This window comes from Brachyistius frenatus, unplaced genomic scaffold (genome assembly GCF_029030835.1).
Source record: "Brachyistius frenatus isolate BFR_SWC_R1_liver_20210118 unplaced genomic scaffold, ASM2903083v1 Contig_14, whole genome shotgun sequence".
In the NCBI taxonomy this organism is placed as follows: domain Eukaryota; kingdom Metazoa; phylum Chordata; class Actinopteri; family Embiotocidae; genus Brachyistius; species Brachyistius frenatus.
The window spans coordinates 5970-30098 of NW_027210613.1; the positions used below are offsets into that span (position 1 = coordinate 5970).

At 41.5% G+C, this 24129-nt stretch overlaps 1 protein-coding gene across 4 annotated transcripts in view; it reads left to right on the forward strand.

Annotated features, from left to right (window-relative positions):
- The first annotated feature begins 1278 nt into the window (after positions 1–1278).
- Positions 1279–24129, forward strand: part of LOC138617776 (plectin-like) — a 44053-nt gene continuing 21202 nt past the window's right edge. For 2 of the 4 annotated variants that reach the window (XM_069693036.1, XM_069693037.1), the window contains exons 1-21: positions 1279–2102; positions 5239–5300; positions 8962–9051; positions 10526–10561; positions 11274–11351; positions 11451–11543; positions 12900–13066; positions 16815–16930; positions 17034–17137; positions 17844–17963; positions 19131–19226; positions 19332–19459; positions 20619–20712; positions 22015–22169; positions 22323–22647; positions 22774–22851; positions 22989–23150; positions 23308–23412; positions 23513–23608; positions 23708–23833; positions 23928–24080. In XM_069693036.1, coding sequence (XP_069549137.1) covers positions 1985–2102; positions 5239–5300; positions 8962–9051; positions 10526–10561; positions 11274–11351; positions 11451–11543; positions 12900–13066; positions 16815–16930; positions 17034–17137; positions 17844–17963; positions 19131–19226; positions 19332–19459; positions 20619–20712; positions 22015–22169; positions 22323–22647; positions 22774–22851; positions 22989–23150; positions 23308–23412; positions 23513–23608; positions 23708–23833; positions 23928–24080 — 2502 coding nt within the window. In that variant the 5' untranslated portion in view covers positions 1279–1984. The remainder of the gene's footprint in view (positions 2103–5238; positions 5301–8961; positions 9052–10525; positions 10562–11273; positions 11352–11450; positions 11544–12899; positions 13067–16814; positions 16931–17033; positions 17138–17843; positions 17964–19130; positions 19227–19331; positions 19460–20618; positions 20713–22014; positions 22170–22322; positions 22648–22773; positions 22852–22988; positions 23151–23307; positions 23413–23512; positions 23609–23707; positions 23834–23927; positions 24081–24129) is intronic. The other 2 variants (XM_069693039.1, XM_069693038.1) reach the window with 1 other exon arrangement.

The following is a 24129-nucleotide window of genomic DNA, read 5'->3' on the forward strand; positions in this document are numbered from 1 at the left end:
CAGTAAGCCCCGAAAGTCTTTCGGTGAGCTGAAGAAATACTTTGTACTCAGGAGCTGGAAATATGTGTGCCTTTAAAATGGGTACATGTCACATCTGAAATAAGAAATAACACGATCTTCCCCTTACAAACAAATACTTCAACTCGTGAATGAATAAACTGTGTCGTTGCTTAATTCAATGCATTGGATTCTATCTTATTGTGGCTGTGTGGATGCTATTACTAAGTCATTTGACTGACTGGATGGGTCGCTCTTTTCAGCTAGTATTCATTTGCATTTTAAATGGTAAATGCACTCCTTAGCAGTTTCAAAGCACTTTACAGTTTGCTTCCCATTCACCCACTCAGAGAGACATTCTGACACCAATGGTGGCAGAGCTGCATAAAAGGTGGTCGCCTGCAATCAGGAGCAACTTGGGGTTCAGTGTCTTGCCCAAGGACACTCCGGCATGTGTACAGGAGGACACAGGGATCAAACTACCACCCACCCTTATGATTGGTGGGCATCCTGCCCTGCCATCTGAGACACATGTTTTAGGATTTCTAGCCTTTACATTTTCTGCCACTTGTTGCCACAGGTGCTGCTGTTTAGCAAAAGGTTACACAGGGGTGTCCCGGATGTCAAAACTTAAAAACATTCCTACTTTCTTCTTTTGCTGTAGGTTAATCTATCACAGAAAAAATAACCTTTTGTGTAATCCTGGTGTTTGATCCCAGAAATATGCCTTCCATGTGTTATGAGGCAAACCTATAGCAATTATCTTCAAAAAGAAATGCTTGCTATATTAGATTTGCTGTTCTTAACACTGTTTGCATGCGCCCGCCTGGCAAAGACATCTGGTTTCTATTGGAAGTGGATGCATTTGTTGTTCCCTAATTTGTTTGGATTAAATACCGCAGGGCAGGGTAGAGTGAGAAATTATAGTGACTGTAGCTGAACAGCCAAAGAGACGAGTTCTGGCTGCGTAGAGTCAAACGAGAGACTGGAACTATGGTTTGATTAGATTCATGAAATATATATATATATATATATATATATATATCTATATATATATAGTGCTCTACATGTTCACCTTGAAGTGTGAATGACTTTTATAGAAATGTCAATCAAATAAATCTGAATTACATTCTGAGATTGTAGCTGTTATATGTCTCAGTAAGTCAGTGATGTTCCGGGTGTGGTCTCACATCACCATCTGGAATAGACTGCAGCTCTTCCCAAACCCCCCACAGTCACAGGCTCCTGATGTGACATGACTTAGGAATGCTGTGAATAAGTGATGATTAACCAGAAATATGTGTGTGTTCTTCTTTGTGAATGAGAAGACTTTGTTTCACTCTTTAAGGTTATTGTTGGACATTTGTTGTCATTCCTGACGTCCGTTTTAATTACATACATGTGATACAACACAGAAAAAGGTCCTCAGCACCCACTTTTATGACTTTTTATGGAGCCCTGTGACTCAGCTTGTCTGTGTGTTTTATTGCACAAGCGAAGTGATTAAGTGATAGTGCACGCAGGTTTCTACACCTCGCCCTCACACGCCTCTCCTGCTTCCTCCTCTCCTCACACAGCATAGTGGAAGGGGTGTGTCCAGAGCCCTACCCACCGTGCCCCTCCACACACAAGTGCCACTAAATACACAGTTGCACATCACACACTAGTACAGGCCCAGACTTCATCACCCACAGGCACCATTTGCTCTGAAAGGAAGAGAGCGAGCGGTAGAAAAAGGAAAAGTGAGAGAGGAAAAAGAAAAAACACAGGGAGGAAAAAAGAAGGGCAGAACCCCAGGAGGGAGTGAGGAGGGAGAGAAATCATAGGTTTGTGAAGCGCTGAGTGGATTGTGTGCATTGACTGCATACTTTGGGACGCACCGAGGGCCGGAGGGACAGACAGAAGCCAGAAAAGGAGGAGTTCCTATCAAGGAGAAGGATATTTTATCATCAAGATTATTATTTTTGCGTGCTGACGAACGGTTACAATGACCTCTCCACAGCAGAGGTACAAGAATTTCTCGTCTGGCAGCGCGGGCAGGGAGAGGATGCCCTCAGACGAAGCCTATTACCAAGGGATGCTAAAGGCTACGGACGGCAGGAAAGGTACCAGTATATGCTGGCACTTCATGCAAAAATAGTAGTCGTGATCTTGATCTGTGCATGTGTGAGAAGCTGCTGGGAAGGAATGAAGTGTTTTTCCAGGAAGAGGTGAGAGGAGTGTTTAATTGAATTGGCCCGTGCTCAAAAGAGCCTGAAAGAGCCTGAAGAGGTTTATGTTCAGGCTTGATTGGGTTTCTTGTTGCATGGATGGAAAATGATGCCGTTTTATGTTGCTTGGGTTTTTATTGTTGTCAGAGGCTGATTATTTCTCATAGGACAGAAACACGGTTATTCTGAGTGTCCAGTTTTTGCCGTGCACAGTGACTTTCAGGAAGATACTCCCCTTCCTTAATACATCAGCAGCTTCCTCACTTGGTATTGGTCAGCAAAGCCCATTCACAATTTCTTGTTTTTGTGCAGCATGTGTGTGTTTTGGGGTGAGTGAGTTACTGTAGTTGCAGTCTGTTTGTCCTTGGAGGCAGACTGAAGGATGTTACATTTTTGTCCCTTTCCTCATTCACATTGTTCCTCTTTTTTTCCCATGCAACTTTTAAAAGGGTGTTTTTACAAGATATTTCTGCAGAATCAGGATTTTTATTTTTAGTAATGGCATGACTTTGCCACAGAGTGATATACAGAAGTCTTCATTAGACTTTACTCTGATTCTTTCATGGTAATTGTGTCTTTGTTTCCACAAAACTGATACCAGACTTAAAACTGTATTTAACTCGTGCTGGAAAAAAATATTTAGATCCTTTACTAAAGTAAAACTTATTGATAAGTATAATTCAAGTGTTTTCCTGGTTCAGGTGGAGCTTCATTTTAGTAGAAATTATTAAAACAACATCTTTTTTTGAGAATTCTTTACCGCATGTGTTGTGTAAAATCTTATTCTGAAAAGCATTAATAACTATTGCAAGATAAATGTAGAGGAGTAGAAGTGTTCAGTATGATCATTTGGAAAAATATAAAGTGCAATAAAGTTGTACTTGAGTACAATACTTCACTAAATGTACTCGGTTACCATAGTTTCCTCTCCTGCTGTCGACCTGTCGTGCTGTTCTGCACCATAAACTCCGCACCTCACTGACGCCTGTTTGTGTCTGCTGACATGTGATACCTGAGTGCCCCTCTGCCCCCCCCCACCCCCCCACCCACTTCCCTCCATTCCCACACCGCCCTTTACTTTAAGACTTCACAGAGAGATATTCAGTTAGTAAAAAGTAGCATGGCATAAACAGACTACAACAACCTCCAGGTCAAGGTGCAGCCCCGCTAGGAAACACCAGCATACTTTTGGAAACATCCCAGACAGTTAGTCTGTGTGTCACCAGCCACCTCGTCCCCGCTCTGGGTGACATTTTGCCCCCCCCCCCCCCCCCCGACAGGAAGTAGAAGCTCAGAGGTCACATAGTTAGACTCAGTGTGAATGAAAAATGAGGGGTTAGAGGTCTATATTAGGTCTGTATTAGGTTTCCATGGCAACGTAAGTTCCATAACACATTTTGTAGAAGTCGACTCCCTCCTGGGGAAACAAACGTAGCCTGCGGGCGCCTATTTTGTGTCAGCGTTGAATCACTGTGCGTTGCTTTTCATTGCTGGGTGTGTCCCTGTGCATAGACAGTTAGATCACTGCCTTACAGCTGTTAAGATGGAGGACTTTGTTTCCAGAGGTCGTTCTGCCATAAGGTGAACGGTACTGCAGACAGTGAAGCTGAAACAAAAGTGGCAGTGAGCGAAGCAGTTCTTGAAGCTTCGTGATTGGTGCGTCCTGTGAGATTAAAACTGCGAAGTGAACCTTTAGGTCAGGTGGGGTCACATCAGTGAGCTGGAAACAGATCCATCCTTTGTGTCCATAATAAACGCTGCAGCGACACACCTTGTGGTTTTGGCCCGCATTCCGCAACATTAGGTGGTAATACGCAGGTTTGTTGTCCTAGTGGGTGGATACCGTCCCGAGGCCTTGTTCTAGCTTGTCAGAAAATTGCTCTGATAGTTATGTCTTGTCGTAATCACACAGAGGATCTTCAGGAAGATTTGTCCTTGATGATAGAATCCTTTTGTTGGTGTCTGTCTGAGAGAACAGCAGGTACGCTGCAAAAACTGTGGAGCTTCAAGTAAAACATTGTTTTGATTTAACATCTCGTTGGTTTAAGCATACATGGATCATCTTGTGTTTTCTCAGGGACATGTCGTAAAACATCAACTTTCTTGTAACCAGTGTGTCTTGAAGCTAGAATTACTAGAACTATAAAGACTTCCAGACTACTTTCAGTTATTAATAATATAAATTAACTTTTGCGATGGCTGCAAATATAAGGTCACTGGTTCCATTCCTGGTTCCTCAGGTCTACATGCTGTAGACAATGATCTTGATGGCAGGCATACGTCCACCACTGTTGTGTGTGTGTGAATGAGTGAATGTGAAACAGAAGCTGTAGATTAGGATTGAGGTCTGTTATTAGATTAAATAGGGATTTTGGCCTACCAAGTTATTTCCACCCAAATTAGTTATTTACTTTATTGTTTCTTGGCTTTTATTTTTTTCAGTTTGCTCAAAGTAGGACTTAAAAAAAATGTAATTAAGAATTATTTACTAATATTCAGTGTATTTTACTTCTTACCGTACTGTTAAGTCTGATCTAAAATTTGACCAAAAAAACAGCATTGCCTACTTCTTTCTAATCTTTGAACATGTATCAGAGTTCACTTGTTTCTTGACAGGAACCAGCTTATTTATTTTCATTTCTAAAATGAACTCGCTGCCTGTACAGAAAACATCAGCAGTATTAAGTCATTACCTCCCTAGATTCAGTGAGTTGTTTTTTTTCTGGTATTTTGGCCAAGCTTTTTTGCAGTGCAGTGGTGTCACAGAGTGAGACATGACCTTGCGAACACACTATTTTCCAGACAATAGGGGTTCATCTGCCGACAGTGAATGTGCTCTGATGTGGCCTGACTCAGATGTGGGCGTGTTTGTCCTGCAGAAGTCAGACAAGTCTGGTTTCCCTGGATTTTCCTCTTTTGTTTACTTGCAATTAAAATAAAGGAAACTTCCATCAATCATACACCTGCTATAGCTCACGTTCTGAATTTGTCCTACTTGTACGTGTTTAACTGGTGTGTCTCTGTGTTGCAGATGAACGAGACCGAGTACAGAAGAAGACCTTCACAAAATGGGTGAACAAGCACTTGATAAAGGTGAGGATCTTGTTCTGGATTTTTCCTTTTTTTGTAACTAAAGGTCACATTAATGCACACAATCCAGACATTTTCACATGAACAAGGTACATTTGGGGACAAAAAAAAAAAAATCACTTTTTACAAACATTTGATTGACTGCTTTCTTTCCTTCCCAATAATCATAGTGAGTATCAAAGGGTAAATCAGCCTCTTTGTGGTCGAGGCCTAAATCATAAAGTGGCAAACATCGAATGTTTGAACAGTGAATCATTCTTCTGACTTTCCTTTAACTGCAGGTTTCTGTATGAAAGTTTGATAAATGTTCAACTCAGATAATTAGCGGTTACTGATCTCAACCTTCAGAATTATGACCATGAACTATTATTTTTAAAGTAAATAGCTGGACTTGGTTTCTATGGGTGTTGGCTAAATAAACGATCTAATATAGTAGGTTATCAAATCAATAATCATGTCGGTTAATTAGCATGTATTGCACTTTTGGTTTGCAGAAGGTTTTATGAGTTAAGGTCAGTTTGACTCAGTTTTATGGCAGCAGAATCAGATGTCTCATCAGGTTCCCAGAATGCACTGCTACATTGTGGATTCATTTGGGAGACAGGACATTGTTATGTTGAATGTAGTCCATCGCTCACCTGTTTATTTTAAGTGTCTTTGCAGAAATTATTACCAACAGTAACCCCACCCCTCCCCTCCCCTCCACCCCCGCTCCCATAAACACACATCAGCTCGTCAGTTCATGTTTCACACTCGGTCACACCGAGGCTCACCAGAAGTCCGGTCTGTCATCGGCTGAACGACCGTGTAAAGCGCCCATCAGCGCTCGTCCGCTCTCGCCTACCTCACTCTCTACTCTCTAACTGCGAGCCTGAAAGCCCTCCAATGCATCACACCTTCAGGGAGGTAAACGGGTCAAGTCAAACAGGCCGTACTCCTCACTCTGGAGTTCCTCATTAGGAGTGAAAAATTAGCCTCCGTAACACAATACTCCTCCTCCAGAGCGGGAAAAATACCCCTGCTTCGGCCACTTTTTCTTCCAGGGAACTCCCACTGGCAGCAATACATTTACAACCTCATTACATTAAGTGCTTCCACGTTATTTGTATATTCACTTCACAGACATAGAGCCATTCATTTTTTTTTATTTTTTTTTACTAGAAATGGAACAAGAGGGAAAAATTAGCACAAAGAGAGTTTTATCCTTTCCATGAATGTGCAGCATTTTCTGCTGCCACTGTATGGGAACATACTGCTGTTACTCCCTTTTGTTTCTCCTTAGTGTTCACTGGGAATATTGCAGGGTGAGTCATAGACATCTGGACTCACTTAGCGGCCTCTGAAAAGGCAAAAATTCTGGTCTGGGCCCGGAGCCGAGGGTGGGCGAGGCCGACGGTAGCACATGTGCTGCACACACTCCTTGGTCTGGTTGGGTGCCTGCGTTCGTGCCCGCATTGAAACTGAAAGGCATGCATTGATGCGTGGAGAGTTACATAAGATTTCACATCAGTATTATTGTTAGCATTGTACCCAAAAATGATGTAATGTAAAGCAGCCATTTGCTGATTGTCAGCTTAAATTTTACTTTTTCGGGGGTGATTGGGCTTCACATCTAAAATGAATGCTGTAAAAGAGGACATTCTTGTTGGATAACACTTATTTTATGAAGATTTCAGCACTGATACGTTCATAAGATAAGTATATCAGATTTAGTTTATCTATACATGTATGTATCATGTCAGTTTTATTGTAGAAAATGTTGCTATTAAACTATTAAACGTAGCAGAAAGAAGAAGACCTTTGTCGCCACCTGCAGTCAGCAGTAGGGAATGTCAGCTCATGTTTGGCAGGGAAAGTGTTAAACTCTGTAGCTGAACGTGCAGGACTGCTCTGCTGAGGTTATACTGGTGTTAAACTGATTTAATGGGTTAATGGTTGACTTGACAGGGCCAGACTACAGGTTGGGTGCAGCCATGAAGAGCTGTAAAGGCCCACTGAGTGTTCTCCTCTGCTCAGTAAATCTTTTTTACAGACAGCGTACGACAACAGCGCAGCAGCTGCAGAGTGAAAACCTGATAGATTTAAAATGGTTTAGAATTGAGATTATATCTGGCTATGAGTGAGAGGATGGAGTAAATTAGATGCACAGGCGCAAATCTCGAGGCATATTCAGCGTGTTGTTGGTATGAGGAGGCTGTCGGCTGTGTGCTCTAACGGTTTTCTCCTTGAAAGGTTGACAAGCAGCTCTTTTTTGACTCTTGAAGGGGACATTTTTAGCGTAACACCCACCATTCAGCAGCAACCACAACCTCTTCAGCACAAAGTAATTGAGAGGTGGCGATGGATGGCTCTTCAGTACACACCGAGGAGACGACCGCATACAGGGAGGTTTGAAAATCACAGAATTCATCATTTTAACAAACGAAGTGAAGGATAATATATCATGTGGATCATCAGCATGTAAATTGGAAATAAAAGAGACAAAAGATGGCATTTTGTGTGCAGTTCACTACAATGGCGAGCACAACAAGGCACATACTGTCAGGCAGCAGAGGTTTCCGAGTGTCAGCAGTGAGCCCTGGTGGTCATACTGTTGTATATCTCAGACTTAAAGGATGGTCGGATGTTGCTGAAAGTCTTGCCAAGATAAATCAGCCACCGTTGGAACTTGCAGGGGAAATGTACTTTTATTTCATGTTCGGGCCGAGGCCCAACACACCCAGTTTTTTTGCAAACTTTTGTCGTGGAACTAAAAACAAAAAACAGTCTCAGTGTTTCATCTCTGTCTCATGTCATCATGTTTATCATGAATGCCTCTCAAGCCCCATTTTCATTCCATGTTCATTTCTGTTCTCATCCTCTCCTCGTTCTCTTGTTTCCATTCTTTCCTTTTTTTTTCCCTCCATGACTCCGCCATCTGTTCTTATTCCTCCATCTATCACGCAGCACTGGAAGGAAGCAGTAGGTACAAGCACGTTGCAGCAGGACTGCACTAAATGTGGTCAATGTTACATGGAGGCTGTTCCCTCCCTCCGTCCCTCCCTCCTGTCCAAACTTGTGTTTTTTGGCACGGTTGCAACATCTTTCTGTCGCTGATCTCAGTCGCTTCATTGTCTGGTTGCTGTTACTGTACACCCCACCTCTGCTGTGTGAACAATGAATGCAGTTTTGACTGTTGAAGAAAGGGTTTGAGACAGTTTTGTATTTTAGTCACTTTCATATTAACCAAAACACCTTTTTTTTTTTTTTTTTTTACCATAACTATGTATAGTCCTATCTATCATTTGTGAAGGATTGGCAGCTGCCATTCGGTATTTGGAGTCAGGCTCGGCTGCTCACGGCTATGCATTCCTGACCTGTGTAGAATTGTGCCAGTTCGGAGAATGCCCTGAGCACTACAGTGAATTTATTCACTTACCTGCAGCTAAAAATGATTAACTCAAACCTTTTGCCATCATGTTTGCCATGTTATCAGATTTAAAGTTTCAACATAATAATATAAAGGTTAAATAAGGTAATGCGGTAATATTGCATATATTGCACAAAACTGCACCACGTTGCTCTGACTAAATTTGCAGGTTGGATTGCCAGTTTAATTCACAGTGGTTGCATCTTGAATTCTCGTGACATAAACCCTTTCTGTGTTTCCCTCTCCTCCCGACAGTCCCAGCGTCACGTGACAGACCTGTACGAAGACCTTCGAGATGGACATAACCTGATCTCCCTCTTGGAGGTCCTCTCTGGGGAAACACTGGTGAGTCCTGACGTCAATGACAAATGCATTTGAGCTCTGCATCATTTTACATCCGACCGTCCAACCTAATCCTGACTGATAACACTGGGAGCACTTAAGTCGACCTGGAATGCCCAACCTGCTGCAACAGATTATAATTCACTGCAGCCAAGTTCTCAGTCAAAGGCCTAACCTGAGCCGAACCTGTCTAAACAAAGACCCGTTAACTGAGTCTCGCGGTTCTTAAAGGTGCAATATGTACGACCTTAGTCCCGTCTTGTAATACCACTTTGCACGTTAAGGGGCGATGGTGAGTCATTCTATCATCAATTCTGCCCTCAGTCTGGTTCCCAGAGTTTCTGCAGTTTGGTCAAAATTTGCATATTATTGCTCTGCTGCTGGTTAACTGTTGTTATATAAGCGTTGGTTATATGGACCCAGGAGTGGGCACCATTATATATATTTTTCGGTCCAGTTTATTTTGTCGTTGGCTGCACTAAAGATTCGTTTTGAATTGCCCAATGAAGGTCAGCACATTTGCTTTGTTTGCTACACAGAATTGCTTCAGTTTGGTAGATAACATGCTCATCGAGTTATTTACAAACAGGTTCCTTAACATATTAACAGTCAGTGACGTTAAACACGTATTTACCTCTATTAGCAATTGCTACACAGCCATCATCAGCTTTCAAAGCCGTTTACTGTCCAGTCACTAAAAAACACTGCAAGTTTAGCAGAACATTTTGTTCCCTAACTCACCAAGAGCTTTCTCCAGCATTTTAAAGCAACACCAATGTTTCTCTGTTGTCGCCTTTAATGATCCATTAATTGTAACAAGAGGTTAGCATACGCGACTTCCTCTTCCTCTCATGTTGGACTGACGGCAGTCTGGATGCCACAGTGACTCACTGTTGCCTCTTGAGGTGAGGGCTGGTATCACGAGACGTGACAGCGCGGGTTAGCATGCTGACATAGAAGTCTTTGACGTAATATCAAAACTGCTATTTGTTCTGATTCTGTGGATAATTCCAGTTAATCTTTTGGATCTGTTAAACTAAAAATCCTACTTGTTGCTCCTTTAAGTCTGTGATCCTTTCTCTTTATCTCACGAGTCATCTTTTCTATTTCTTTAACTTTTCCTGATCATACCACTGACATACAAATGTAAAGCCAGCAGCAGGCAGCTGGTACTTCATGTTCTTGAGTTCAGATCTGATCAGAAGCTTCTCTGCTGCTGTGGCTGTAGTTCATCGCTCTCTTCCACCGGCTCCGACTCTGCTCCTCTTGGGAATGCCTCCATAGCCTGAACACATTAACACATTTGGTCTGTGTGTGTGTGTTTGTGAACTGGACTCCTATCTGATCTACTTTTCTGCTCCTCTTCCTCCTGCTGTTCCTCCCCTCCCTCACCTTTCTTTAACCTTCCTCTGTGTGTGCTGATCTTTGCCGTCTGGCCTTCGCCTCCTCTCCTCTGCGCTGCTCTTGCTGGGGGTAGCTGAGGGAGAGGGACGTAGTCAGGAGCGCTGGGTTGGTGAGTGGGTTTGTAATTTACAGTCAGCATCCAGTTAAGTTTATTGATGATTCATCCGCACTTTCCCAGCAATGTGGCTGTGCATGGACCTGCAGTCATGTTGATTTAGCTCGTTGGCTTTATGTCTGTCATTGACAGGCTTGCTTTAACCGCTTACCTGCTGAATATAAACAAGATCTATAGAGTTTCTTTAGTTTGCGTTTGTTTGCAGAGTTTTTTCCTTTGCTTAGTCATCACTTTCCTGCCATTATATTGTTTGTTGTTCGTAGTTTTAATTTAATTCATTCAGGAAATCAGATGACTTAAATAATAAAAAAAACATTTTTGCAGCCCATTCAATGCAACATTCCTGCTGTAATAGGCTATTTCCATTCATTTATCTTTTGTTTTCCACTTTGTGGGATGCTGGTGAACAATGGGATTAAGGCAAATAAAGGAGAGATATTTTGAATCGGGGATTCAACACTGTAAATCTATAGGAATTATTTACCCATTGATGAGTTTCACCAGTCTTCCCACATTTCTTCCTTTTATGACATGCCTTTCCGATTGATTTTTGTTTTTCCCATCATTCATTTCTTTATTGTTATTGAATGCTCTCCTCCCTCCTCCTCCACCGGTACACCAAAAGGACCATCTCTGACAGCGGTGGCACTGCTGAGTGTCTTTAGTGTACTTTAACACCTCTTTATCTCCTCTTTATCCTCCACAGCCCCGAGAGAAAGGCCGCATGCGATTCCACAAACTGCAGAATGTACAGATAGCACTGGACTTCCTCAAACACCGGCAGGTATGATCCATCAAATTATCAGACATCTGATTGTATCTGTGAATTCACATGAAGCTGTAATCATCAGGCTAATATGACCGTTTTTTTTTTTTTTTTTAGGTTAAACTGGTTAACATCCGAAATGATGACATAGCAGATGGGAACCCCAAGCTGACCCTGGGGTTAATATGGACCATCATCCTCCATTTCCAGGTCTCCTCCTCCGTCAGTGTTGTGCTCCATTATAATATTGCTCTGTACCTCTGTCTCTGGGATCTGCACCAATCAGCTCCTGTTTCCCGTCTCCTTGGAGCCAATCAGAATGGACTTCAAAATTACTCTCTGAGTGACAATTTCTGATCAAAACAACCTCATTATAACCATATTCTTAGAAGTACTATGACAACACACTAACTCTGCAGTCCATTATGTAGCGCTCTGTAGATAATAAACTGTGTAAAGAAATAAAACACCATCAGGGTGTGTTAGTATGAGTCACTCACTCCCAAGGGGAGGGTGTGCCAGGCGGAGTGTACAACTCTGTCGGCATGCTACACTCCCAGTCACATCCCATACACGCCAGTGTTTTCTACTTTTCCTGTGTATGCAAAGAGCTGCCTGGCAGAAATCCCGGTAATCATGGCTCGTTGCCACCCATGTAAGAAGCTGTTTTGGTTAATACTGAAAAAAGGCGAGGCTGAGCATGGGAAACCAAGGCGACATTGGTGTGGTTTGATGAGGTGACCTGATAAAGATACCATTGGGGCTCTTAGACACGCACTGTTCCCAGACTCTTTATACTTTTATACAATAGAAGGAAAATAAGACAGCTGGGTGGTGGTTACCAGTGAGTCATTGAGGCTCAGCATCAAAGGATGAAGGAGTACGATTTCATTCTTAACATGTAATGCAGTGTTAAATCCCACAGTGTGATTATCCAAAATTAAAATTAATTTGCACATAAAGAGGAAATGATATGCTTTTGAAGTATGTCTCTAGAACATATTATTTTGAAATGTCTGCCTCATTTCAAGTTCTCAGATTTGCAGGTTAGAGCAACGAGAAGAGAAGAATTTGAGTGCCAACAGCCTTGATTACATGCAAACACACACACACACACACACACACAAATAATCGCATTTATTCAATGGAAAAAAGCACTGCCTGCTATGACTAATCTTTTCTACCCCCAAATTCCCCAAATGAAAAGTTATCTTGATGCCACAGCCGCAGCGGCGTTTTCCCAGACTAGACCAGGCAGAAATCCTGCTGCATGATGTGAACCAACACACCAATCTACTAATCCTAATAGATTTATACAGTATAATGCAAATATATTGCTCAACTACAAAATACATCAATAAATGATTATTAAGGTATTAATCTAACAGTAATGATGATAATCACATTGCCTTAAAAATGAACTATTGCGGTTTCAGGTAATTCTTGTTAAATTGCATCCTTTAGTTTCCACTAAAGATTAATTTTTTTTCACATTTCTTCAATAAATAGTATCTACAGATCCTTCATCTTCCTCTGTGTTAACACTATCTGTATACATTATCTCAGATCTCAGACATTCAGATCAACGGCCAGTCAGAAGACATGACGGCCAAGGAGAAGCTGCTGCTCTGGTCCCAGAGGATGACGGACGGCTACCAGGGCATCCGCTGCGACAACTTCACCACCAGCTGGAGGGATGGCAAACTCTTCAACGCCGTCATAAACAAGCACTAGTAAGTGCGGTCGATATCAAATCAAAAGTGATACAAAAAGAGACAGAACAGCAGGTCACTGCATTGTCAAAATATATTGTATAGAACAGTACTGTCCCAAAGATGCAGGGCATTCTCACTGTTGTTATGACACACCACCATCAATAAGTTCTTAATTATAATTTAATATTGAGTGCAGTGGAGCAGGAGGGAAACCTTGGAAAGCTTTCAAAGGTCAAATTACACTTCACAATACCAGTTTAAACCTGCTCTGTAATTCAATCCTGCTCTCAGTATTGACACGAATCGACTACTCCTTTAACAACTTTAGACACAATAACCACAACGTGGCTCTTTTATGGTACTATGGCTGATTTAGTTTAATGGAAAGATGGGTCATATTGCTTTATCAGTGTAGAGCCTTCATATATTGTACGTCAGTGGTTCTCAACCGGTCCCGCCTCAGGACCATATTTTTTTTTGAGTCATTAACTCACCACTCAAATTTAATTCGTAAAAAATACACAATGTTTTTATGCATTGTTAAAAACACAACGACAACAAAAAAGCTAAAATATGGCTAATAAAAACAATAGCAAACAATGAATTCCAAGCGTATCAATTTAAACTCATAATACTCATCAAGTTTCAGGAATTTAAACTGAACTGTATGTAAAAAGTCAGACTGAATTAATCCTAACCTTGTTTACAATTTGTCAAACGTGTCCTAACGAGTGAGACAATGGTATTTGTTTTGGTTGTTACTGTCATGCCAACACTGGTAGCAAGTGGCTACTGCTGACGCTGCGTCATGGGAAACATGTACCCTTGAAAATAAAAAGCGCGGAGGAAGAATTTCTGTAGACTTCAAACTAAAAGTTTGATTTTTTTTCACCTCACCCCTTAACATTTTTTTTTACGCGCCCATCTTCAACCGCCTCAAAATGGTCACATAAACCACTTTTGGAGCCACTAGTTGAGACCCACTGCTGTACATACTTGTGCTACCATTGCTAAAATTGAAATAGTCAAGCTTCATTTATGGACTCAGGCTTGAAAGTGTAATATTTTTTGCCATTCTCTATTTTTTTTCTATTTACTTAGCACCTAACAGTACTCAGGCTTCCTTAATAAAATCTGTATTTATGTGTCTCTTTGAACATTTCAAGCCTTCAGGCTTGGAATACCACAGGTAGGCGTTGGCTATGAGTAATTCTCTACTTCCCTAGCTATTGTGTTAAGATGATAATTTCTCCATTAAATGTGATTATCATTAAATTGTTAAGAACCCAGAATTAAAAAGTGAAATGTAAAGCCCTTGCAGCTGAACCCTTAATATGCTAATTCCCCCGTCGCTGTTGTGTGTCTTTATAGTGAATTAGTGGTTAGAAATCGCTTTGTGTGTCAACATCCTGGGAAATGTATGTGCATGCATTTCTCAGGAAGATTTGTCAATGAAGTTTGCTCTTGGTGGGTTTCATAACAGTGGCATTCATGCAAAGGCCAGAGAGCAAAGAAAAACTCAATTGATGAGAGAAATGCTCAGTGAGGTGTATTTCTTTAGAGCCATTATGGCTTGAAAGAAAAAGATGCCTGCAGGGACAGGTTTCCTTCAACTCGAGCGTGTACCTGCAACTTTTTTTTTTCTTTTTTGGAGACTGCTGAGGCTGGCTCACTGCTGCCTTTCATAAAGGTCAGGGGTGTGGTGTGTGGGCGTAACTGTAGCACTCACTTGTCTTCTGTATGAAAACGGCAGTGTTACTTTGTGCTGAGGCAAAAGTCAGGGCAGTCTAGTGCTGAAAATGTGTCCATTCAGGGAATTCAAGATTATGCAGGGTTAATGTGCATGTGTGAAGGTTTCCAAACTGGATATGCAAAGCCACAGTTGAATTTAACTTCAAGGTAGTAACGCTTGATTAAGGAGCAGTGACCTGGCTGAACAACTAGGAGGCTTTTTCAGAAGGATTAAGAAGATCTTCAGAAGATGACGGGCACCTGAGACAATGCCAGGGTGGATTTACATGCAACCGTCAAAGCCTTCAAAAGATATATTTAAATGAGTAAATGCACCTGTAACTGGAACTAAAGCTTCATCGTTTACTTGGCACTGGACAAGGACCTTCTGCAGATATTAACATGTTCAGTATAAGGAAGAAGTCTAAACGGAAGAAGGTCAGCCTGGGCTTCCTTGGTGGAAAGTCGGGATCGGTCAGCGATGTGGACGACCGGGTGGTCATGTTGTGTGAGGATATCCCATCAGAGGGATCCTCCTGGGACTCAGGGCGGGGTTCTCATAGCTCAGGGGTCCGCTCCAGCAGCGAGGAACTGGGCCACAGATGGAAGTCCGGTAGCTTTCAGGGAAGAGAGAGCCAGAGCCCGAACAGCTCCCCTCGGCCGACGAAGCAATACTCTGTTCGAGAAATCCATCATGTGGAGTCTTCCCCCGTGTATGGACAAACCGCCTTCCATTCCACTCCACGCATCGGAGAGCTGTGTGAATCTGCATGGTTTTGCTGACCTAATGGCAATAATTTTGATGATTTTGAAATGTTTTTAAAATGGCTATAGTGTTGGATATTCTGATTGTAACTTGTGTAATAGTCAAGTAAGTACGTATGATAGTTGAGGTGAGGTTCTGTGATGCATTGTGCTCTCTGGAGACTTGAACTTTTGCCTCTTCTGGGGGTCAAGCTGTGGCTGGTTGCCGAGTTAAGATGTGCCAGCTCTGATTTTGTGCGCTTCTCTTTAAATGACATTCCACCTATAGATGCTCTGACATCTGCCATGGAGAGTCAAATGCCCAGAGGCCAAAAAGGCAGGTGCTGACACAGGTTTGTCAGAAAGTGAACAGGTGGGCTCTTTACAGCATTTAGCCATTGGCAGAAGGTTTCAAGAGCTTCTCTGCTAACATATTTGGGTAATACCGTTACATGCCTGCACCGACCTCATTAATTCTGGCAGCGCACTTCTGTGTGACATTTAGCCCTTTATCCTGTTCTTTTAACTGATACCCAGGTTATCAGTTTGATGTGTGGAACAGTAAATACAATAAATACGGCTGCACGGTTACTTAAAGGCCATATGGTCCCACTTAGACATCACTGTCCGTAGGGTTATGGCAATAGTCATAAACTGATGATTTTGAGAAAACTCTGAAGTTATCTTATGATACTGTAGTGTAGTCTCATATTACCGGACCCAAATTGACTTCATGAATAGATAGAGTTTGGCTACGCCCAGTAGGTATTGTTTCCAGTTGTTGTATCCTAATGGGTGTGGACCTCGGGTTTATTTTGAAACTATTGGAACATCCTTTAACAAATCAGCATTGAGGACCATTGATGTATGTTGTGTGCCATAACTCACCAAACTGTAAACAACAGAGACCCTCACCCAGTGGTGTTACAACTGTTCATATAGCGTAATCTAGCTCTACCCCAGCCGCTATTGTTGAAACTACATTTCGAAACAAACACTTGACTTCAACTTCATTGCACTTAGCTACTCCCACTTGTCACTGTTTGGTCCATCCTTCGGAGTGACTGAGCAGATCTTAATGTGAACAGGGTTTCCACGCTACAATCACAACACAGACTGACTCTGGTCTGCAGTAACTCTGGCTCCATCCAGCTATTGCTCACAGCTTCATACACAAAATATTCACCAAATCGTTTTATGATGTCTATGAATACGCTTCACTTCTGAAGATTACAATTTTACTCTCAACAAGACCCCGAGGGTGATCAGTTGCATTTTTTTCATTGCCTAGTCCCAGACTCATCGACATGGGTAAAGTGTACCGACAGACCAACCTGGAGAACCTTGAACAGGCCTTCGGAGTGGCTGAGAGAGACCTGGGAGTGACACGCCTTCTGGACCCGGAGGGTAAGACTGCCCACAATTGATTTAGTCTTAGCTACGATATCTCTTCACGTTACCGATTGTTGGATCACATGTCACATGACTTAATATGACCTTATCCTTTCAGATGTTGATGTCCAACACCCTGATGAGAAATCCATCATCACGTACGTGTCATCCTTGTACGATGCCATGCCTCGCACTGATGCACACGACGGCGCCCGAGCTAATGTAAGCAAAAATATGGAAACTTATACAATGCTATAAATGGGCTTCAGGGTAACAAAAATGTTTGCTCTGGTTTAATCTGATTGGATGCTTGATCAGTTTTAATCAAAACTGAACAATCTTGTGACTGCGCTGATAGATGAGCTTTTGTTGTCAGGGTTTTCCAGTGCTACCAGTTCAAAGAGAAATAGAAGTCTTGTGAAACCAAGTATCACAGGAAATTAGCAAACTGTGGTGCTCGCACTGCCAAGACAGAGGCTGGAGCTCAAATGTGGATTGACACCCATCGTCTGTTCAAGTGAAGCTTGTAGTTTATACAGATTTACAGATTCATATTCTAACTCTAGTTAAAGCCTTGATCTTAAAGTTGACCGATATAAGAGGGAATATTGACCTCACTTTTGACAATTGTCTATGTTAGTCGTAGGTGCAACTGTACATGAATATAATCTGAAAAAATGTGCTGCTCTCCGTCTGTCTCCCACCATTGTTTCCGTCTCCCACTTTTCCCTCCACCTCTGCCCGCTTCAACAACCCCTTCCCTACTTTCTGCCTTGCTGTCCTGCTTACACAAGACCTGAATTGTTGCTACCTAATTGAGTTGAGGATGGTGTGTGAGTGAATGAAAATGGTAGACGCAGTAGAAGAAGAGCCCTCCTGTTTGTTGTTGTTAATCTCCCAGCGATCTTTTCTGCTGTGTCGGCTGCAGGAGCTGGAGCTGCGCTGGCAGGAGTACTACGAGCTGGTGACTCTCCTGCTCCAGTGGATCCGCCACCATGTCATGGTCTTCGAAGAGAGGAAGTTCCCAGCCAGCTACGAGGAGATAGAGGTGAGTTTATATGCAAATGATGTGCTGTTATTGTGCCACTGGGCTGAGGATTCTGTTATGACACAAAAAGCAATGTTTCCCTCAGTGCTCGCCAAGAAAACGTCCTCATTATGTTATTACAAGATCAATTAAAACAGTGTATGTATTAGACATGTAATTATTGTGAAAAAGTGGTTTTGGCAGCCATCCATTGTAGATTCAAAGAACTTATTTACATAATGTCTGGCTGTGGGCAGATAGAGGTAACTGTATTCATTGTTCAACTGTAGGTGTGGCATTACCGGGGCTGAGAAAATGCAGCCAAAATGTTCAACTTAGCCTTTTAAAAACACAACTATTGTTTAGGCCTCTGCTCGAAAATTGCATACCCATACTAAAAAGAGTATATCTATGCAACCACAAGGTCTATTTGAATAATGTTGGTGTAATAATAAAGGAAACACTTGTGAGATTTGTTCAGTTGTGTAAATATCAGTACATATGTCCATATTTTAATAATAGTTTTGCTAAGTCTTCTCCCCGGCCCCCAATTGGGGGCCTCTAGGGCTTAAAAGGTTACTCTTAAGAAGAAGAAGCACCACTCTGCCACTCCCTGTTAGCCCTGTCACAACAAAAGCATAGAGTGACTTTAATAGTCCTCCTAATTCTCTTTGAAGTCACATTATTCACAGAACAGCATCATCAAAAATAACAATTTTGGGTGTGCTTTTTAAAAACCCTGAACCGAGTTAAATTTGGAATATTTCTTCTGTAGGAATCCGAACAGTAAAATTATGTAATTCTGTTACAGGGTGGATTTAATTTACACTGGTCATGGGGATGTGTGAATGGTGCTTTCAGAGGATACATCGCCTCACTGTATGCAGGCCAAGAACTGCCACATGATTTTATATTACTTTACTGTACTCATTTTATTGAGAAAATGAAGATTAGGATTGATTTATCCGAGAGTGATCTACATATTGTTTCAATTTGTTGTCTGAATATGGACACGATGTGTAATTTTTACACAGTAAATTCAAAGTTTCATTATGTTACACTGATGCAGGATCCTTTCCTCTCGGAACATACAACAAAATGTAGGAAAAACACTTAAGAATTAATTGAATGAAAAAAGAAAATATGAACTGCCAATGTAAATGTTCCTTGCGTGTATTCTTTCTTTAGCTTCTTTGGCGCCAGTTCTTGAAGTTCAAGGAGAACGAACTGCCAGTGAAAGAGACCGACAAGAACCACTCCAAACACATCTACCAATCCTTTGAGGCAAGCGAACCACATTTTTTTTGGTATTGTGTTATATTTTTTTTCTATCCATAATAATCTATTCATGCTTAGTAACCAATGCATTGTACTTCAACCTGTCCACAGAGTGCAGTGCATGCTGGTCAGGTGAAGGTCCCTCCAAGCTACCATCCCATTGATGTGGAGAAAGAATGGGGTCGACTCCATGTGGCCATCCTGGAGAGAGAACGGCTGCTCAGGATAGAGTTTGAGAGGTTAGTGCAGTGGTGGATATGGAATAATACACAGTATGTCACAGTGGTCCAGTTTTAATTGTCGCCGTGCTGCATTCAAATGGAACTTGTGAGTTTGTGGTTACAACAGCGGAACAGTCAGGCACCATATCAACCAAATAAATTACAGGATCATTCTTAATCATGGCTTCCACCAGCAGCGCCAAGAAGAAAGTATTACACAAATACTAAAAGAACATTTGTCATCATGGTATTTGAATTCAGAGCATTAATAAGATAAAAAAAAATGTTATTAAACAAAATCCATTTAAAAAAAACAGAGGACCAATATGTATTTAGTTTTATCAAGAACTCCTAATAACAACTCAAAAATGCAAACTAGCTAAAAGCCTGGCTTTAGCTTCAGTGTTATCGAATTAGCCGACCTGCTACTAAAGATAAAATAACAGTTATAAAATTATGTCATTTCCAATTCTATTTTGAGTTACTATTGACTTCAATTACTTAACTAAGAACATGATTTTTGCATTAGAGATGTGTTATTACCAATTTAAAGTATTTTGCCCACTTTCCCTCTGCTGGAAGAAATACAACTCTAGTGACAGACTGTTGTTTTTCTTGTTTTGTTTGTTGGCTTGTAACAAAACCAGAGAGATGCATTCCTCATGATTGGTTAATTAGGTATGATGAAATAGGTTGAGACATGGTGCATTTTTTTTGTATGTATTTAAAGCAATGTTACGTCATGGCTGGAACATGGGATGGTGTTGTGTCACGAGATTGTCCGGTCATCATCTGTTAGTCTGACAGCCTTGTTTACGGTTCTGAGAGCTGGAATGGCTGAATGAACACACTGGACCTCATTGTCAGGACATTTTTGCCTCACAGAGCTTGTGCCAGATTAATGGGACTGTGAGAGGAGCTAAGTTTCTCATTACTTGGACTATTATATATAAAGAAGAGCTGAGGTATGGCGTTTGTGACGGACCCTCATAAATTGGAGTATTTGCTGCAACGCAGGTGGGCGTAAGTTATCTGACCGACGTGTTGCAAACTTTAGCTTTTGTAACAGGGTTTTTAGTCCTTGAAATGTCAAGGACTGTGCATGACTAAGGAATTAGCACCATTGAATTTCGTTTTATCAATCTCAACTTTATTTGATGGATCTTATGTTATCCAGACTCGAGAGGCTCCAGAGGATTTTCAGTAAAGTCCAGATGGAGTCGGCGCCATGTGACGAGCAGCTCAGCCACCTGGAGTCTCTGCTGCAAGCGGTGAGTCCTCTACAGGTCCAAGCTACTCTGTGCTTTAACCGTATGTGTTCATAAACTGACAGTGTATCCAGAAGATTATCACAAATAACTGTTACTGTTTCATTTTGTTTCTCAAACAGTTACATATTAAATCATATCTAAAAAGAATACAATAATAACACAATTTTAAAAAAAAAATGAGAGAATACAGATTTCAGCTTTAGCAGCAGTCTAGAGTAAGAGTGTTACGATATACTGGTGTTGACAATAACTGTGATATTAATGATATAATGAAATATTGATATTGTGTTAATTAAGCACATTGAAACGATCTTGAATAGTCAAGCGTTAGTACCTACTGTATCTGGTTTACACTAAAGGTGACAGTTTTGTTCCTTTTTGCTGTTTGTCACCTGCTGTATATTTATCAAATAAAAAGACTCGGCAAAACAGGGTTTATAATAACCAATGGTCGTAGTTAAGTTGTACTTTATATGGGGGGAGACAAAAGAGTAATCTCTATCCTTGTTAGATTACAGGGTCGTCCACTTACATATTTGTAATGTACATAATCAATATAGGTTTATATACTACCTTCAAACCTAGTGCAGTGATGGTTTTTACTCAAAGCCTCTTTTCAATAAAGACAAACAAAGATAAATAAAATAGGCTATGACTTTATACCATAAGTGCACAAGGTGGGAAAGTGGTATATTCATAAAAATGATCAACTGTAGGTGGATATTTGTATGCCGACCAAATCAGGTTTGAATTTTATTATTGATCTATACTCAATTAAATTCAATTGGTCTTTTATAAAAAGATCAAGGATGAATTCAAAACATTAATTGTTGCCTCACCTCATTCATTAGTGTCACAGTTTTACGTAATCAGTATGAGGCATCAATACCACCACTTGTGACCAATACAGATATAGCGTAACAACTCTCCTGATAGCGTTATTATTATTTCCTTTAAATTTTCAATAGATATCGCAACGATATCATTATCATGAATTCTTTTGGCTACAATAATCACGTAGTAAAAATCGTGATATTGTAGCCGTAGAGCTCATCATTACTACAACACGTTTTCCGAATGATATTGCAGCAGTTTTTAGGTTCCTGTCACATAAATTAGTCAAACTCAACATCAATCCAATCAGATATTCATAAGACAAGAGTGTACCCACACAAAAACATCTTAAGAGGACTCTGCAATCCTTCAAGCAAAGAAATATGTTTACGTGTCCGTCACTTTCATTTTGGGTGGCACTTTAAAAGAAATAAAATGGAATAATTGTATTTGCTGTGTTTCCTTCAGGACATCCGTCTGCTGAATGCAGGGAAACCAGCTCAGCACACAGCTGAGGTGGAGAGGGAGCTGGACAAGGCAGACAACATGATTCGCCTGCTCTTCAATGATGTGCAGATCCTGAAGGATGGGCGCCACCCTCAGGCTGAACAGATGTACCGCAGGTAGGTGCTACAGTATGTGTACGCTGCATTAAAGTAAACTATCAGCAGAGTACATTATGTGACGAAGCAGGTCAGGGACGTCAGTCAAGCACTTAAATGAAAAAGTCCAAAATATGTTGAACTAACAGCTGGCTGTTGTTTTCACCTCCACAGAGTTTACCGCCTCCATGAGCGCCTGGTGAATTTGCGCACCGATTACAATCTTCGTCTGAAGTCGACCGTGACAACTGCCCAGGTTCCCCTGATGAGCCAGAGCATCAAGCAGACCACCATTAAGGTGCGGCCTGAGTTGGATGATGTCACCCTGCGCTACGTGAAAGACCTGCTGACCTGGGTGGAGGAGAACCAGCATCGCCTCGATGAAGCTGAGTGGGGATCTGATCTTCCCTCGGTGGATTCCCAGCTGGGCAGCCACAGAGGCCTGCATCAGACCGTGGAGGACTTCAAATCCAAGATCGAACGGGCCAGGGCTGACGAGGTATTGATCTTATCAGACCAGTGGAAACAAATACAGACCGTCTGACATTGATTTTAGAAGAAAATAAGTGGATGTTAGTGATTCTCTTGCTTCTGAGTAATGTCTTGCATCTTATATATTCTATAGAACCAGTTATCTCCTGTGAGTAAAGGAACGTACAGAGAATACCTTGGAAAACTGGACCTTCAGTACGGCAAACTACTGGTAAATATTTTCATATTTCAAACACTGTTTTGTGGATAACATTTAGATTTTTGTATTACCTTAAGTTGTAGTTGTCGGTATTTGAATGCATTTTTTTCTTCATCAACTATTGATCATTTGATTCATTCTTTTTTCAGAACTCTTCTAAGTCCCGCCTCAGGAATTTGGATTCACTTCATGTCTTTGTCAGCGCTGCCACGAAGGAACTGATGTGGTTAAATGACAAAGAAGAGGAAGAGGTCAACTTTGACTGGAGTGACAGGAACAGCAACATGTCGGCTAAGAAAGACAATTACTCGGTACGTTTCAGAGGCAGAGCAAGACCTCTGCAGTCACACAACGCTGTCATTCATTTTTTTTAATTCTTTAATCTCAGTCATTTAATGCCCTTGTTAAATAAATAATCAGGATTTTTGTCCCGTGATTATCATTAACTGTGTCTCCTGGATTGTTCAGGGTCTCATGAGAGAGCTGGAGCTGAGGGAGAAAAAGGTCAATGACATCCAGGCCATGGGAGACAAACTTGTCAAGAATGGACATCCTGGCAAGAAGACAGTTGAGGTGATTACAGGAGTAATGAAACATCCACATACAGCATTTACTCCAAAATGTACCCACCGATCACCAAACTAAGCCACTATGTCTTCTTGGTGTCCTCCAGGCCTTCACAGCTGCCCTGCAGACTCAGTGGAGCTGGCTCCTCCAGCTGTGCTGCTGCTTAGAGGCTCATCTCAAAGAAAACACAGCCTACTACCAGGTGTGGAGCACTGAAACTAATCAATCGGTCAAATTCACACTTATAAACATCCATCTATTTTTGTGGAGACTGAGACATTTTCTGGCTCTGTCTTTTCAGTTCTTCGCTGATGTGAAAGACGCTCAGGACAAGATGAAGAAAATGCAAGAGAACATGAAAAAGAAATACAGCTGCGATCGCTCTACAACAGCCACGCGGGTGGAGGATCTGCTGCAGGATGCAGTGGTGAGTACATGTGCATGCTTACAGTCATGTATACTCGTGTCAGGAAGGTGGAGATTTATTTTATTCTAATCTATGTTGTCCTCGTTTCCAACAGGAGGAGAAAGAACAGCTGAATGAATTCAAGACTCTGGTGAGCGGCCTGAACAAGAGGGCCAAGTCCATCATCCAGCTGAAGCCACGCAACCCCACCACCTCCATCAAAGGCAAACTGCCCATTCAGGCTGTCTGTGACTTCAAGCAGCAGGAGGTTAGAAGAACCATGATACAGTAATCATCCTCCAGTGGTGATATTGTTG